The 15,310-nt window shown below is 39.2% G+C and overlaps 1 protein-coding gene across 5 annotated transcripts in view; it reads left to right on the forward strand.

Annotated features, from left to right (window-relative positions):
* The first annotated feature begins 653 nt into the window (after nucleotides 1-653).
* The window catches only part of LOC105498095 (Fc receptor like 1), a 28,454-nt gene continuing 13,797 nt past the window's right edge, over nucleotides 654-15,310 (forward strand). The window contains exons 1-2 of one of the 5 annotated variants that reach the window (XM_071083124.1): nucleotides 654-816; nucleotides 14,371-14,391. In XM_071083124.1, coding sequence (XP_070939225.1) covers nucleotides 786-816; nucleotides 14,371-14,391 — 52 coding nt within the window. In that variant the 5' untranslated portion in view covers nucleotides 654-785. The remainder of the gene's footprint in view (nucleotides 817-14,370; nucleotides 14,392-15,310) is intronic. The other 4 variants (XM_071083122.1, XM_071083130.1, XM_011769942.2 and 1 more) reach the window with 4 other exon arrangements.

Below are 15,310 nucleotides of genomic sequence, written 5' to 3' on the forward strand. Positions count from 1 at the left end.
AATCCCAGAGTTAGTACTAACGGTGAACCCTTCTCAAGTGCCCTGAAGCTAATTTGCATATGTTTATTTTCTGTGTTTCATTTTCAAACATCCCCCAGATTGTAATTTGCCATGATTTTATTTTTCAGTGACTTCATGCTCATTTACTGGTACACTGAAAGTTTAAATATCAAAGCATATATCTGTATGAATAGGTCGACCCTGTACACAAGTCATCATATGCAGCAAGGGTCAGACACTGCACACAGCCTGGGTGACAGCCCCATCAGTCCCTGGCTTAATGACGTGTTTGCATAATATGACTATACTAGAGAAAGTTGGCATAGTGGGACCATATTGCTGAACAAAAGAATGTGCTGATTAGAAACAATCCAGGAGACATCCCTATCAAAGGTGAAAAGTGTTGTAGATGTATCAAAGATGAAATTCAGCAGGACCATAACCCGATGAGACTCATCAAAGTAGGAACCTGCCTTTAGAAAACTTCCTTTGAAATACCCGAATTCTTGAAAAAGTCCCTCAAATATTGATGTGTACTATTATCTGAAACTTGTGGAATTGAATCAAACTGTATTTAAAAAGGAGCATCTTTAATTTTCTCAGCCTTCATAGAAGAGGAAATGGAGACTGGTCATTGGAGGGCTCTTCTTCCTTCTACTTCTGCTGAAGGGTAACTTCTGATCTCAACTTCCTCAAACCTCTGATGCGCTGCTGCTGCTCGACTCTGAGGTGCATTGTTTTTTTGATGAGAGGCATCTCTAGGTAACATCCCTGACCTGGTCCTCATGCTGCCGAGGCTGTTGCTGTTGATCTGTGGTGAGTTGGACGACTTAGAGCAGGGTATGGGATGCATTCACGCTTGGGCTCTGCTTCCTGAAGGGCTGTAAGGACTTCTTAGGATTAAGGTTCTGTCAGGTAATGCTCAGGGATGCTTAGATCTCCACTTCCATTGAGGGCTCAGAGTCAGGCAAAAAGTTGTAGATACTTCAAAAAGCCAGAATTTTCAAAAAAACTATCATTTCAGTTTTTATGTCATAGGAGGTGTTCCCTGTCTGTCTTCCTGTCCATCAATAATTGTCTTTGTTCTTAGTGTTTTCAACAGCTGCCAAAAAAAAAAATCTACATAATAAATTGACCTCTGAATTCCTTGCCCTTCTTACTACCAACATTATTTCCTTTTATCCCTCTCTGACTCCCCATTCCCACAGTCAAACCTTAGAACTTATCATCCTATGATCCTTTGTTTTCAGTATACATCCCCCGCCGTCCCCAGTAAGTTGTGTTTCTAGCTCACTTTCTTCTGCACTCTATTTCCAACAATTACCCCAGGACTACTTTTCCATTATCAGTGACTACACTTCATGTGCTCACTTCTCATGGTACTCAGCTCAGATTCTGCAGCTCACCACACAACACTCCCTCGAGTACACCTTCATCTCTTTTCCCCCATAGCACTCTCAGGTTTACACGCCTTTATGCATGCTTCACTCCCAGGCATAAACAGCTGAATGGGATTTTCTTTTTAAACACACAACCCTGCTGACTTATCCCCTTTTAAGTGTAGGACCCCTGAATCTCAGGTAGCCAGCAGCAATGCCAGGCAATTATCCTACATGTTCATAATCCATGTTGCTCCATGATCACTATTGCATACCTTATCCTGTCACCTCAAACTTCTCTGTTCACTCTCATTGTATAATCTTGCTTCATATTTCATTGAGAAAATAAAAGCAGTCAAAAGAAAACCCTCTCATCTTTCTGTTGCTGTCAACCTACTCACCTCTGCATTCACATACACTGCCTTCTCTTCCCCTACCACGAATATATTGCCCCTCATCCTGTTGATGACAAGACTCTCCACTTGTGCATTGGGCCCAAGACCCTCTTACTTTCTCAAAAACTTTGCTCCATCATCAATATGTTTCTTCAATCTAAATTATTCTCATAAGTATACAAACATGCTACAATACCTTTTATTTTAACAATATGTGAAATATTATTCACATATAACACAATTCACCATTTAAGCTATACAATCCAGTGGTTTTTAATTACAATCACCGAGTGGTGCAACTATTACCACAATCATTTTCGGAAAGTTTTCATCACCAAGAAATAACTCCATACCCACTAGCAGGCATCCCCAATTTTTTTTCCAACCCCCTCACCTATACTCACCGCTCTATCCAGTGGCCACAAGCAATCATTGTCTACTCTCTGTCTCTCTATATTTGTCTATTCTGGACACCCCCCCCCCATATCTAACTGTAATTATATACCCATTGAGCAACATTTTCCTCATTCCTCCTTGCCCACTATTACCCAAGCTTCTTGTAACCACCATTCTGCCCTGTCCTTCTATGAAATCAACGTTTTTAGATTCCACATGAGTGAGAGAGTGCAGTACTTGTCTTCCTGTGCCTACCTCATTTCATTTAACATAATATCCTTCAGGCTAACCCATGTTGTTGTAAATGATAGGATTTCATTATTTTTATGGCTGAATAGTATTCCATCATGTATATATACTGCATTGTGTTTATCCATTAATTTTTTGATGAACATCTACATTGATGCTGTCTTGGCTATTGTGAATAGTGCTGCAATAAATGTGGGACTGCAGATGTCTCTTTAACATGCTGCTTTAATTTCCTCTGGATACGTGTCCAGTAGTGGGATGGCTGAACCATATGGCAGTTCCATTTTTTATATTTTAAGAGCCTTCATACTGTTTTCCATAATAGCTGTTCTAATTTACAGTCCCACCAACAGCACATGAAGATTCTCTTTTCTACACATCTTTGACAATACTAGTTATCTTTGGTCTTTTTGATTATAGTCATTCTCACAGGTATGGGGTAATATTTCATTGTGGTTTTGATTTGCATTTTTCTGATGATTAGTGATGTTGGGCATTTTTTAATACACTTGTTGGCCACTTGCATGTCTTCTTTTGAGAATTAGACCATTGTTAATAGGGTTGTTAGTATTGTTTGAGTTTTTATGTATTTTGGATATTAATTTTTCTCAGATTTTTTGACTGCAAGTACTTTTTCCTATTTTGTAGGTTGTCTGTTCACTCTGTTGATTATTTCCTTTACTATGCTGAAGCCTTTTGGTTGTGTGTAATCCCGTTTGTCTATTTTTGCTTTTGTTGCTTTTGCTTTTGAGGTCCTAGCCAAAAAATCACCGCCAAAAACAGCGACATAGAGCTTTCCCCCATGTTTTCTCCTAGTAGTTTCAGTTCAGGGTCATACATTTAAGTCTTTCATCCATTTGGAGTTGATTTTTGTCTATGGTGAGAGATAAGAATCTAATTTCATTCTTCTGTAGGTGGATATCCAGTTTTCTTAACACTATTTAGTGATGTCACTGTCCTTTCCACATTATGCATTCTTAAAACCTTTGTTGAAAATCAGTGAGCTATAAATGTGTGGACTTATTTCTAGGCTCTCTATTCTGTTCCATTGGTCTGTGTGTCTGTTTTTATGCCTGTACCATGCTGTTTTGACTATTATAGGTTTGTAGATTATTAGAGTTTTGAAGTCAGGTTGTGTAATATCTCCAGCTTTTCTTTTCTTCAAGGTTGTTTGGCTATTCAGGGTTTTTTATTTGTTTGTTTGTTAGTTCCATACAAATTTTAGGATTGCTTTTTCTATTTCTGAAAACAATGTCATTGGTATTTTGATAGAGATTGCATTGAATCTGTAGATGATTCTGGGTAGTATTGATATTTTAACAATATTTATTCTTCCAATCCGTGAACATGTTATATCCTTCAATTTATTTGCATCTTCTTTAATTTCTTCATTAATGTTTTATAGTTTTCGCTATAGAGATATTTCATCTCCTTGGTTAAATTTATTCCTAAGTATTTTATTATTTTATAACTATTGTGAATGGGATTGTTTTCTTGATTTCTTTTGCAGGTAGTTCACTATTAGTATATAGAAACACTACTGATTTATATGTTTTGTCTATCTATCTATCTATCTATCTATCTATCTATCTATCTATCTATTATCCAGCAACTTCATCGGTGAAGTTGATGCCCAAATCAGTGACATAGAGCTTTATCATTTATTAGATGAAATTTTGTTGGTGAAGTCTTTAGAGTTTTCTACATATAAGATTATGTCATCTGCCAACAGGGACAATTTAACTTCTTCCTTCTCAATTTGGATGTCCTTTCTTTCTTTCTCTTGCCTAATACTTTGCGTAGGACTTCCATTATTATGTTAAATAGTAGTGGCCAAAGTGGACATCTTTGTCTTTTCTAGATTTTAGAGAAATGCTTTCAACTTTTCCCCATTCAGTATGATATTAGCTATAGACTTGTCATATATGACCTTTATTATGTTGAGGTACATTTCTTCTATACCTAATTTTCTGAGAGTTTTTAGCATAAATGGATGTTGAATTTTGTCAAATGCTTTTTGTGCATGTGTTGAGCATGTGATTTTTATTCTTGATTTTGTTAATGTGATGTATCATGTTTATTGATTTGCATGTTGAACCATTCTTTCATCCCTGAAATGAATCCCATTGATCATGGTAAATGAATTTTTTAAATGTTCTGTTGAATTTGTTTTGCTAGCATTTTGTTGAGAATTTGCACATCTATGTCCATCAGAAATATCAGCCTGTTCTTTTTGTTGTGTTTTTGTCTGGTTTTGGCATCAAAGTAATATTGGCCTCTACCTAGAATGAGTATGGAAGTGTTTTCTTCTTTTAATTTCTTTGAAATCGTTTGAGAGTAATTGGTATTAGTTCTTTAAATGTTTGGTAGAATTCAGCAATAAGCTATCAGGTCCTAGGTTCCTTTTTGATGGAAGACTTTTTATTACTGATTGAATTCCCTTAGTTGTTATTGGTCTGTTCAGATTTTTTATTTCTTCATAATTCAATCTTGAAGTTATATGTGTGCAGGAATTTATCTATTTCTTCTAAGGTACCAATTTCTTTGCATATAATTGTTCACAATAGTCTCTTATAATCCTTTACCCTTTATAATCTGTGATGTCAGCTGTGATGCCCCCTTTTTATCTCTGATTTTATTATTTGAATTTTATCTCCTTTTTCTTATTTAGTCTGACTAGTTTGTCAATTTTGTTTATCTTTTTTAAAAAACTGACTCATTTCATTGATCTTTTGTATTGTTTTTCTAGTCTCTATTTCATTTATTTCTGCCATAGTCTTTATTATTTCCTTCCTTCTACTAATTTTGGGCTGAATTTGTTCTTGTTTTTCTAGCTCCTTGAGGTGAAACGTTAGGTTACCTATTTTAGATCTTTCTTCTATTTTTGATGTAGGCATTCATTGCCATAAACTTCCCTTTTAGAATTGTTTTTGCTATATTTCATAGATTTTTGTATGTTGTGGTTCCATTTTTATTTGCCTCAAGAAATTTTAAAGTTTCTTTTTAAATTATTTTTCATTGACTCATTGGTTCTTTGGGAGCATGATGTTCAATTTTCATGTATTTGTGAAGTTTCTGAAGTACCTTGTGTTATTGATTTCAAGTTTCATACCATTGTGGTCAGAAGATACTTCATATAATTTCAATCTTTTTAAATTTGTTAAGACATTTTGTTTCCTAAAATACAATCTATCCTTGAGAATGTTCCATGTGCAGATGAGAAAAATGTGAATTCTGCAGCTATTGGGTGAAATGTTCTATAAATGTCCATTAGATCTATTTTGTCTACAGTGTAGTTTAAATTTGATATTTATGTGTTGATTTTCTTTCTGGATGATTTTCCATTGCTGAAAGTGGAGTGTTAAAGTCCCTTACTATTATTATATTGCAGTCTATATCTCCTTTTAGATCTAATAAAATTGCTTTGTATATTTGGGTGCTCTAGTGTTGGATGTATATATGTTTAAAATCGTTTATATCTTGTTGATGAATTCACCCCTTTGTCATTATACAATGGCCTTCTTTGCATCTTTTTATAGTTTTTGACTTAAATTCTATTATATCCAATATAAGCATAGCTATTCCTGTTCTCCATTTTCATGGTATTTCTTTTTCATCCTTTTACTTTCTGTCTATGTACGTCCTTACAGGTAGAGTTTCTTGCAGGCAGAATATAGTTGGGTTTTGTTTTTTAAAATCCATTCAGCCACTCTATATTTTTTAATTGAATAATTTAATCTATTTACATTCAAGGTTACTATAGATATGTACGGACTTACTCCTGACATTTTGTTGAGTGCTTTCTAATTGTTTTGTAGATCTTTCATTCCTTTGTTTCTCTCTTGTTATTTATCTTTGTGTTTTGGTGGATTTTTTGAAGCACTAGGCTTTGATTCTTTTCTCTCTCCCATTTATGTGTCTGCTGTCAATTTTTTCTTTGCAGTTACCATGAGGCTTATATAAAAAATATTATAGTTATAATAGACTACTTTAAGCTGATAATAACTTAACTTTGGTCTAGACATTTTCCATTGCCCCCATAATTTATATTTTTGTTGCCTTATGTTACATATTTTATATTGTATACTTCTTAACAACTTATCACAGCTGTAGTTATTATTGACCATTTTCACTTTTAACCATCATACTAGAGATTTGAAATATTTACAAATCACCATTACAGTAATGAGATTTTCTGAATTTAATGATCAATTTACCTCTATCAGTTAATTGTATACCTTCACATGTTTTCATGGAGTAATTATTGTCCTTTCGCTTCTGGTTGGAACACTCTCTTATGCAGTTACTTTAAGGCTTGTCTAATGGTCTTGAATTCCATCAGCTTTTGCTTGTGTGGGTGAGACTTTATTTCTCCTTCATTTCTGAAAGATATCTTTTCTGCGTATAGTATTCTTGCTGAAAGTTTTCTTCTTTCAGCACTTTGAATATATCATCTTATTCTTTCCTGGCCTGCATGATTTCTGGTGATAGATCTGATGATACTCTTATAGAAATTCTCTTATGTGTGACTTGATGTTTCTTCTGTGTTTAGAATTCTATTTCTACCTGACCTTTAACAATTTGTCTATAATGTACCTGGAGAGGACCTCTTTGGGTTAAATCTATTTGGGGATTTTTGAACTTCATGGATCTGGTTGTTCATATTCATCCCAAGACTTGAGTAGTTTACAACTACTAGTTTATCAAATATGCTTTCCATCACTTCCTCTATATCTTTTTCTTCTACTACTCTAATAATACAAATATTTGCTCACTTAATGGTGTCCCAAAAGTCCTGTAGGCTTTTTTCATTAAAAAAAAAAATTTCTTCAGCTATCTGAGGTACTTCAAAAGATCTGTATTCAAGTTTCGAAATTCTTCTTCTTGCCAGGCGCGGTGGCTCAAGCCTGTAATCTCAGCACTTTTGGAGGCCGAGACGGGCGGATCATGAGGTCAGGAGGTCGAGACCATCCTGGCTAACACGGTGAAACCCCGTCTCTACTAAAAAATACAAAAAACTAGCCGGGCGAGGTGGCGGGCCCCTGTAGTCCCAGCTATTCTGGAGGCTGAGGCAGGAGAATGGCGGGAACCCGGGAGGCGGAGCTTGTAGTGAGCTGAGATCCAGCCACAGCACTCCAGCCTGGGTGACAGAGCGAGACTCCGTCAAAAAAAAAAAAAAAAAAAAAAAAAAAGAAATTCTTCTTCTTTATCTGGTTTACTGTTGAAACTCTCAATTGTAATTTTTATTTCATGCATTTAATTTTTTAGCTCTATGATTTCTGTTTGGATTATTTTCATGATAGCTATCTATTTTCAAATTTCCTCTTTAGGTCATAAATTGTTTTCCAGATTTTATTGAACTTTTCATCTGTATTCTCTTATAAGTCAGTGAGTTCCCTTAAGATTATAATTTTGAATTTCTTAGGCAATTAATAAATCTCCAGTTAGTTATTGGAAAATTATTTTGTTCTTTTAGTGGTGTCATGTTTCCTTGCTTTTTCATGTTTGTTGTGTTCCTGCTTTGACATTTGTGCATCTGGTGGAAGAGTCTCCTCTTTCAATTTTAGAGTAGCTTTTGTAAGAAAAGACTTTCACTTGCAGATTGATCCTAGGGCACCGATGGATCCTTAGTTGAGGAAGGTGCATTGGTTTGGTTCCGGGTGAGCATAGTAGTGTGGTCTCTGTGTAATTTCTTCAGCAGTAATCAATGTCAGCAATGCTTGTGTGTGCCTCAGTGTCCTAGACTGTAGGAGTTTCTGGGGGGTGGTTGGCAGGATAGATTGTTACAGTTCTCAGTGACAAGAGCTTTAGGGATCTTCTTGTTCTTTTCCTCATAGACCCTCATACCTGAGAGGGTCTCTTTTGGTGTTCGTTTCCAGCATGGGTTACAGGCAGGCACGGTAGTACTGTGTTCCAGGGCACAGATGCTTGAGGTGGTTGTGGTCCTGCACCCATTGTCCTGCACACAGTGCCACTGCTGTGGCATCTGTGCCTGGATGTAGGTTCATTGTCTTAGGCATAGATGGACACAGCTCTTTCACCAAGGCAAAGAATGTGACTCTGAAGCACTCTCCAGTATCTCAGGCCCAGTGGGGAAGTCAAGGGGCAAGGTTGTAGCTGTGACTTTGATCCTGGGGGGTCAAGATACAGCACTGTTATGGCTCTAAGGATAAAGGGCTTTCCAAAGGCTCAGACACTGGGAAGCATATCACAAGTACAAATCAAATCCCAGAGTCAATGGACACAGTGGCAACTCAGGCACCAGGAGAGAGTGTATTACATAGTGGTGACTCTGGACCCTGGAGTGGTGGGACACAGTAGTGGCCCTGGCTCTATGATGCCAGGTGTAGTGACAGCAAAAATCCTGGAATGGTGATAGGATGCAGTTGTGGCTTCAGCTCTGGAGAGCAGGGAACAGGACAATATTGGGCTCACTCCCCCATATCACACCATCACACCAAGGAAATGGTGTGCGTCAGCAGCTCAGGCTTCAGAGGGCTAGTCCAGATCCAGGCAGGACACTTAGGTTGTTTGACCAGGAAGGGCAGAGTAATACAGATTGGCAGGTGCTGTGTTTCCCCAGGGGTGAGGTGCCAGGCTGGTTTTCACACCAAGGGGGCATGCAATTGGTCTGCTGGCTCAGCTGTGGCTTCCCTAGGGGCAGGATGCCCGACTGGGTCATATGCCAAGGAGGCAAGCACATGGCTGGTTTTCTGGATAAGGCTTGACTTCCCCACTGGGCAAGACAGCCTGTTCCTTGGCAGGGCAGAGTGTCATGTGGACTCAAGTGACAGGATCACAGCTGTCTCCCTGAGCCTAGATTTTGAGTCCCTGGGGTTGGGGCACTGAAGCCACTAGGATGGAGAAAATGGAGTGCTTCCTAGACAGCTTGTTCCCATGGGTTAGGATGCAGGGCAGCTTGGCTAGCAGATGGTGTACTACTGTGTGTAAGCATGATGCAATGATGGTGAAGCCTCAAGGATGAATAGACGCAGTGACTACTGCCCCCAAGAACAGAACACACTCTAGTAGTTGCTCTAGTTTCAAGATGGTGCTGTGCAGTAGTAGCTTGGGTTATGGATGGGAGGAGCCACAATATGGGCTCTTACTCTAGCATAATGCAGCCACATGAACTCCAGGCAGATTCCAAAACTGGACTTAGGGCCTGTGAGAACTGCAGGATACTCCAGCAACAAAGACTGCCAGTGTCCACAGATATAATGGGGGCTTCTGGGGTCTTCTTTACCTTTTGTTTTCGGGAAAAACCCCTTCTAGGCCTGAATCCCAGCCTGCATTCCAAGCTGATCCTGACTGAGGAGACAGGGTTGCAGAGGCAGGGTGTTCCTTTGCCTTCTTTATGTAGCCATCCTGAGTTTCTGTGCTCCGCAAGGTTTCTGCCACTCCCCTGCTATACTTCAGTGCTCTCCTTTAGACACTCCAGTCAAAATGTAGTTGTTTCCTTATTGTTTCAGTGTATTTTAGGAGGCAAGGGGATGAGTAATAGACACCTCTAGTCAGCCATCTTGCCAACATCACCGACAATGTCTTTTCCCTTAAAATACTAGAAATATGGCTTCCATTTACTACACCATTTTTCTGTCTCCCTTTATAAAGTTTTCAGTGCACCAGGTGTGGTGGCTCATGCCTGTAATCCCAGCACTTTGGGAGGCTGAGGCAGGAGGATCGCTTGACACCAGGTGTTTGAGACCAGCCTGGACAACATAGCAAGATCTCGTCTCTACAAAAGATAGAAAATAAAGATAAAAAATAAACAGTGTAGCATGGTGGCACATGCTTGTAGTCACAGCTACTTGGGAGGCTGAGGTAAGAGGATCACTTGAGCCCAGGAGGTTAAGTCTGCAGTGATCTGACCTCCAGCCTGAGTAACAGAGCAAGATCCTGTCTCAAAAAAATAAAATAAAGCAAAACATAAAGTTTTCAGTGAGTTGCTGTCTTTGCTTCACTTTCTTTCATTCTTTATTTAATATTTATTTTTAATTTACATTACATTAAGGTTTACTTTTTTGAAACACAGTCTATAATTTTTGACAAAGATTTAGAGTAACATAACCACCAGCAGAATCAAAATACAGGACATTTTTATCCCTTCAAAAATTTCCTGGCTGGACGCAGTGGCTCAAGCCTGTAATACCAGCACTTGGGGAGGCCTAGGCAGGTGGATCACCTGAGGTCAGGAGTTCGAGACCAGCGTGGTCAACATGGTGAAATTCCATCTCTACTAAAAATACAAAAATTAGCCAGGTGTGGTGGTCCATGCCTGTAGTCCTAGCTACTCGGGAGGCTGAGGCAGGAGAATTGCACGAACCTGGGAGGTAGAGGTTACAAATGAGCTGAGATCATGCCACTGCATTCCAGCCTGGGTGACAGAGTGAGACTGTCTCAATAAATAAATAAATAAATAAATAAATAAATAAATAAAAGAAAAAAATTTTCTTATGCCCTCAATCCCTTTTATAGTCAAATCTTCCCCCATTCCTAACCCCTGGTAAACTCGTCTAAGTCCTTGTAATTCTTCCTCACTCTTCCTTGTACCCACTTAAATCAGTCTTTCATTCTTACCATTCCATTGAATTGTTCTTGCACATAGCATCAACCATCTTTTTGTTGCTGCATCCAGGGGTCAATTTTAATTTTTTAATTTACTCAATTTCTCAGGGGCATTTGATCACTCTTTTTTTGGAACTACTTTTCACTTGGCTTCTGGAATATCATATTCTGCTGGTTTTCTTTCTAATTCAGTATCTGTTGCTTTTCAGGTTCTTTGCTAAATTATTTAATTTTTTTAGAGTTAGGGTCTGACCCTGTTGCCCCAACTGAAGTGCAGTGGTATGGTCATGGCTCATTGCAGCCTTGAATTCCTGGTCTCAAGTGATGCACCTGCCTCAGCTCCATGAGTAGCTGGAACCAGAGACACATGCAACCACACTCAGCTAATTAAAACATTTTTTTGACTGGGTGTGGTGGCTCACATCTGTAATCCCAGCATTTTAGGAGGCCAAGGCAGGTGGATCACGTGAGGTCAGCAGTTCAGACCAAGCTGACCAACATGATGAAACCCAGTCTCTACTAAATTAAAAAAAAAAAATTAGCTGGTTGTGGTGGCACATGCCTGTAATCCCAGCTACTTAGGAGGCTGAGGCAGAAGAATCCCTTGAACCCGAGAGGTGGAGGATGCAGTGAGCCGAGATTGTGCCATTGCACTCTAGCTTGGGCAAGAAGAGTGAAACTCCATCCCCCTCAACAAACTTTTTTTTTTTTTAAATAAATTTATTTTTTGCCGCCCAGGCTGGTCTCAAACTTCTGGCCTCAATCAATCCTCTCACCTCAGCCTTCCAAAGTGTTGGGATTACAGTCATAAGCCATGGCGTCTGGCTTGGATCCTTTGCTTACCTCAAAATGTTGGATATCCTCAAAGTTGATACCTAGACTTCATCCATACTCACTTCCCCAAATTATATAATTATGTCACCTCATGTGCCACTTAAAGCTTAAATGCAAGCTTATTTCTCTAGCTTTGGCCTCTCTTTTAAATACCTCTTACATTCTGGTATCTAATAGACATCTTAATAAACATCTTAAACTTAACATCAGGTGTTTAACAGGCATCTTAAACTCAAACAGATCTCTTGATCTTCCACCGTACTTCCACCGTACTACTATCAGTCTTTCATTCTTACCATTCCATTGAATTGTTCTTGCACATAGCATCAACCATCTTTTTGTTGCTGCATCCAGGGGTCAATTTTAATTTTTTAATTTACTCAATTTCTCAGGGGCATTTGATCACTCTTTTTTTGGAACTACTTTTCACTTGGCTTCTGGAATATCATATTCTGCTGGTTTTCTTTCTAATTCAGTATCTGTTGCTTTTCAGGTTCTTTGCTAAATTATTTAATTTTTTTAGAGTTAGGGTCTGACCCTGTTGCCCCAACTGAAGTGCAGTGGTATGGTCATGGCTCATTGCAGCCTTGAATTCCTGGTCTCAAGTGATGCACCTGCCTCAGCTCCATGAGTAGCTGGAACCAGAGACACATGCAACCACACATGCACCACCCCAAAACTTAACCTATTTTCCCCCACAACTTCTCCAATTCAGGAAATGTCACAACCATTCTTCCAGTTTCTGTGGCCAAAAATCTAAGAGTCATACTTAATTCTCCTCTCTCTCCTTTTGCACTTTCTATTTAATCCATAGCAATTCCTATTAATTCTACTTTTAGAATTTATACTAAAGTCTGACCATTTCATATCACCAGCACTGTCTAATCTGAACCACTATCTTTACTCCCCTACACTAAATTCCCACTAATGTTCTCCTTGCTTTTCTTGCACTTCTATACTGTTTTCCTCACGGTGTCAGAGTGATATTGTAAATTAAGCAAGAACTGTCCATAGTTCCCCATCACACCTAGAATGAAATCCAAAACTATTGCCAAGTCCATAAAGTGCCCATGACTGGATCCTTCCTATTTCTCAGACACCGATAACGACCCCCTGCCCCCTTACTTGGTCAGCTCCAGCCGCCCTTGCCTTCTCATTCCTCCTTGTACAAGCGTATTTCCTCCTCAGGATACTTGCATTTGATGTTTTCTCTGCCACAGATGCTCTTTCCCAAATATTCAGAAGACTTGTTTCCTGATTTCATTTAGGTTTTTACTGAGTCTATCTAAATCTATCTAAACAGTTAAGACCATCTAAAGATGCTCTGTATCTTATTTCTCTGCTTTATTTTTCTTAGAGCACCAATCACTCTCTGAAAGAATATTATATACTTATTTTTAAATTGGCTCTCTCCCACTGTACTATAAATTTCTTGACATCAAAGATCATCATTCATGTTCACTCCCATCACTCCAGGGCCATGCACAATGTCTGGCATACAGTGAGCACTTCAAATTATTTGTTGAATGGATAAATGTATAAAATATGATTTTATAGTACCTCCTATTGATTATTTTCTCTTACCTAAGGAACTAATTATTCAAGTAAACACTTAACCTAAGAAAAAGTAAGTGTCTCAAACCAAGCTTGGCTAAAATAGATGATAGTAATGACACAATATTTACTGAATAAGTAAATTCCAGGCACTAGTCTAAGCTCCTTAAGAATATCAGTTTATTTAAGCTTCACAAAAACTCTGTGAGGTAGGTGCTACTATTATCTACACTTTACAGACAAGGAAACTAAAGCACAGAGAGGTGAAACATTTCTCCCACAGTCACACAGCTTGTAAGAGGAAGAGCCAGTACTCAAATCTGTGTCATCCAGCTACAAAGCCTGCATTTTCCCCAGAATTATTTTTTCTTCATCATTGAGCCATAATATTATGGTCAAATCCTTTGGATAGAAGAGAATTTTTGGAGAAATTTGAATTCCTTTTCTGTACCTAAGCCTCCTTTGATCTGAAATTGGTAAACAAAGGGTCTCTATGCATTGAGTATGAGGCTTTGCACTCTCCTTGCCTGACTCTGTTGTTCCCACGAAACAGTCAATACAAAGCTGGACCCTCAAGACTTTTGAGAGGAGGAGGTGGGAGTGGGAATAAGGAACTTGAAGAGGGAGCTGCTAAGTAATTAGTAAAGACGCCACCTCCTAATCACAGACAACACAAGTCATTGGCAATTACTTTCTGATCATAAAAAAGAGCCATGTGTTGTTCTGTGGGTAGGTGCTCTGTGGGTGATGCAGAATATGGGGAAAGGAGCAGAGAGAAAGAAGAAAAGAAGCGGCGGTAAGATAAGGAGGGAGGAAGAGAAGATGAAAGAAGGAAGGGGAGAAGAGAGAACGAGGGAAGGAGGGAGGAAGAGAGAGATGCAGGGAAGGTACAAGGGATGGAGGGTGTGGTGCTGGGGAAGCTCTCGGAGGATTTAAACTTTGGAGATGTGTGGGATTTGCTGCTCTGTACTGATCTCTGCTGAATTCTCTCCCAGCTCCACTCTGTGAACCCGCCGGTGAGTTGCACTTCCTTTTCTTCTTCAAGGTCTGTGGGTATTTTGTTACTTAGGTCAGCACAGGAGGCCTGCGGATTGCTGTCTTAGCAGCCCCTTCCTGCCCAAAACATATCAGGGTGACAACTACTGAGGTGTACAAACATCAGTGACTCCCTTGGGCCTGGGCTGCTCTGTCTTCACATCAGTCTCTGCACCTGACACATGTCTGCTCAGTGGGGTGAATAGGTCTTGCTCTGACCTTCTCAAGAACACAGTCTTATTTCTGGGAAGTCCCAGCACAGGGAGGGAGACACTGTTTGCACAAGGAAGGCAAAGGGTGCTGAAGATTCATGCTAGAAACATCTCTGTCCTCCCAGCCTCAGGAGTTCCAATTCCCAGTTGTGCTCCTCGGCTGGGTGTATCACCATGGGTGATGAAGGAAATGCCGAAATCACGCATCCACGGAGAACATTAGAGTGAATCCTCCAGCCATGTGTGGAATGAAGTAGTACTGCTGCCTCCTTCCTATTTTTAGCTCTCCTCTGCAGCCACACCTGTTACCCCAACTCATTTTCTCTTTCGGACTCTGGTTTATGCAAACTTACTTCATTGCTCTGATCCTGACTCAAAGTCTTACCTTTACCAGAGGAGGAGAGTAGAGACTTCCTTTCCCCACCAAGGACTCTTCATTAGATCATGCTTAATGTTAAAAATGTAAAAATTGCTATCTTGTGCAGAAAATACTAGCCACAGAGTTAAAAGAGATTGTCCTGCCACCTCAAGAACATCGGCTGCAAGTGCAACTAGGGAACACAGGTTCTCAAGTACCCTAGCAATTCCTGTGACCAGAAAGATTCAGAGAGATTCAGAGTCAGTCTAGCCGTCTAGGTTCCTTATCTAATGTTTGTCCAAGTCTAACTCATGACTTGTGTTAATACCA

This window comes from Macaca nemestrina, chromosome 1 (assembly GCF_043159975.1).
Source record: "Macaca nemestrina isolate mMacNem1 chromosome 1, mMacNem.hap1, whole genome shotgun sequence".
NCBI lineage: Eukaryota > Metazoa > Chordata > Mammalia > Primates > Cercopithecidae > Macaca > Macaca nemestrina.